The following is a 2491-nucleotide window of genomic DNA, read 5'->3' as shown; positions in this document are numbered from 1 at the left end:
ATATCATTGCTGAAGGAAAAGTCCTTATTCAGAAAATCAATACTAAGGACAATCCAGCCGATATGTTTACAAAACATCTTCCACTTTACAAGTTCAAGCAGTGCTTGGACTTGGTTGGTGTTCGTTATTGGTGATTTAAGCCCATTGGGACTTATATGGAGAAGGTGGAGCAAGTTTATAATCTCTCGATGTTGGGGACTCATCAAGGTGGAGATTTGTTGAAGCTGCATTTGTTGACCAAATGCCTTTGGTGCTTCGTCCCACATCGGTAGAAGCCAAAGGAATTCTTCCTTTGGTTTCCTATAAATAAGGGAGCCTTATGAAGGAATGAATTGCACCACTCAAGAGAGTAATATGGGCTTTTAGCTTCTTGAGTCATTTAGCCCATTCAGTCAAATATTTTAGGCTCTCTTGTTTTGAGTTTAGGAATATTTTCTAAACTCTTTTGTAAGTGCCTATTGGCCTAGGAACCACTTTCCTACGGTGTTTTGTATTTCTTCTTCATAGTAGAAATATTGCTCCTCCCTCGCCCGTGGACGTAGGTCAATTTGACCGAACCACGTAAATCTTCTGTGTCTTTTATTTGCTTTGTTATCCGTCTTTATATGGTCGGTTTTACCGCCTAATTATTATATGGCCGGTATCTACCGCCTATCTATTATATGGTCGGTTATACCGCCTACTTTGTGCTAACTTGAGTTTGTCTATTTCCTGGCCCGGTCCTAACAGTAAGTAACAGCATTTGGCAAACAGTTATCATCTTTCATTTTCACAAGAAACTCTTTAGCTTCTTTCAGCTTTCCTGCTTCACAAAGTCCTTTTATCATCGTACTGTATGTCACAACATTAGGATGCAATCCTTTATTAGGAAGACTTTGAAAAATGTCTTGTGCAAGATCAAGCATCCCCTTCTTGCAATACCCATTAATGATGATATTGAACATGGTAATGTCAAGGTCTACCCGGTCAGAGTCCATCCTCTCTAATAATAACAATGCTTCATTCATATTTGCATTCTTCGTGAAACCTTCCAAAATGACACAATAAGTGTAAAAATTAGGATTTAGTGAAGCAGCTTGCATCTCATTGAAAATTCGTTTTGCAGTAGCACACTTTCCCTCCCTAAATAAGCCCTGCAGGACAATGTTATAAGTAGCAACTGAAGGTTTCAATCCTTTACATTGAATCTGTCTAAACTCTAAAGAGATGCATAGCTTCATCCACTTTCTTTTGCTTGAAAAATCCGTTGATTAAAATATTATAGCTTTGAATACCAGGAGCTACTCCTCCATCATTCATCAGATCAAAAACTCTTTTTGCACCAGGAATCTGGCCTATTAGACAGTAGCCATCCAACAGTGAATTATAGGTGACCATATCAGCACTCTTGCCCTGTTGAATCATGGTATGAATTACCTTCTCGGCTTCTTCGATCATTCCTTCCCTACAAAGCGCATCAACCACGATGTTATATGTATAAACATTAGGAGAAATATTATAATCAACCATCCTATTCCAGATGTTTTCAGCATCTTTCCATTTACCATTATTACACAACCCTTGAATCAAACAACTACAAGTGATGACGTTTGGGGGAATGCCCTTATCAATCATCTCAGAGAAAAGGGCAAGAGCTTCATCCACCATCCTATCCTTGCATAAGCTGTCAATGATGGTGCTGTACACGATGGTATCGGGCTTGCACTTTCCTCTTTCCATTATCCTCAAAAATTCAATGGCTGCACGAGTGTTCCCCACCTTGCACAGCCCATCTATTACAGTCCCAAACATTTTATCATTGGGTTGACATAGTTTTCCACATATTATCTTCCTGAATAACTCTTGTGCCTCAAGAACCTTACCTTGTCCAAATAGCCCTTTGAGTAAAGTGGTAAAAAGGCAAACGTCAGGCAAATAACCGTGCTTGAGGAAGGATCCCAGAACAGAAAAACCACAATCAGTCCTATCTAAGAGGCAGTAACAATTAATGACCATATTCATGGTATAGTCATTAATAGGAATACCACCCAAGAAGCACATATCTTTGTAAATCGAAATAGCAGCAGAATATTGCTTCATCTTGACCACACGGCCAAGCAGTTGGGCGAAATCAATAACCGAAGGCAGAGGCCTCATCCGGACCATTTGCTTATACAAACCCACGGCATCATCAAGATTGTGAATACTATCAGCAAACCCAGATTTAAATACTCCCTTATTCTGAGACTGAATTCTCCTAGCAGAATGAAAATGGGCCAAAAAAAAAACCAAAATTGCTGCTGATACAAGAAAAGGGTAATGAAACAGGAAGTGGCCTTGGAGGGAAATGCTCAGAAATGCCTCCAGCATTGCGATTGACAGATGACATGGATGATCTCTTAACGGAATGGGCACCAATATTTCTCCCATTAATCTTCATCGAAACAAGTAGTACTAGCACAAATCCTCTGCTGCTCTTTGCCTCTGCTAACTTCACTCAAGACAAGCTCTC

General features: G+C 39.8%; 1 protein-coding gene across 1 annotated transcript; it reads right to left on the bottom strand.

Annotated features, from left to right (window-relative positions):
- Positions 1-722: 722 nt before the first annotated feature.
- LOC113782188 (putative pentatricopeptide repeat-containing protein At1g12700, mitochondrial) lies at positions 723-2145 on the bottom strand. The gene is made up of 2 exons (XM_027328097.1): positions 1275-2145; positions 723-1174 (listed from the first exon to the last, which is right to left on the bottom strand). The coding sequence occupies exons 1-2, from the start codon at positions 2143-2145 to the stop codon at positions 723-725; spliced, it is 1323 nt and encodes a 440-aa protein (XP_027183898.1).
- Between the last annotated feature and the right edge of the window lie 346 nt (positions 2146-2491).

This window comes from Coffea eugenioides, chromosome 9 (genome assembly GCF_003713205.1).
Source record: "Coffea eugenioides isolate CCC68of chromosome 9, Ceug_1.0, whole genome shotgun sequence".
Classification (NCBI taxonomy): domain Eukaryota; kingdom Viridiplantae; phylum Streptophyta; class Magnoliopsida; order Gentianales; family Rubiaceae; genus Coffea; species Coffea eugenioides.
This window is presented reverse-complemented; position numbering and strand designations above follow the sequence as displayed.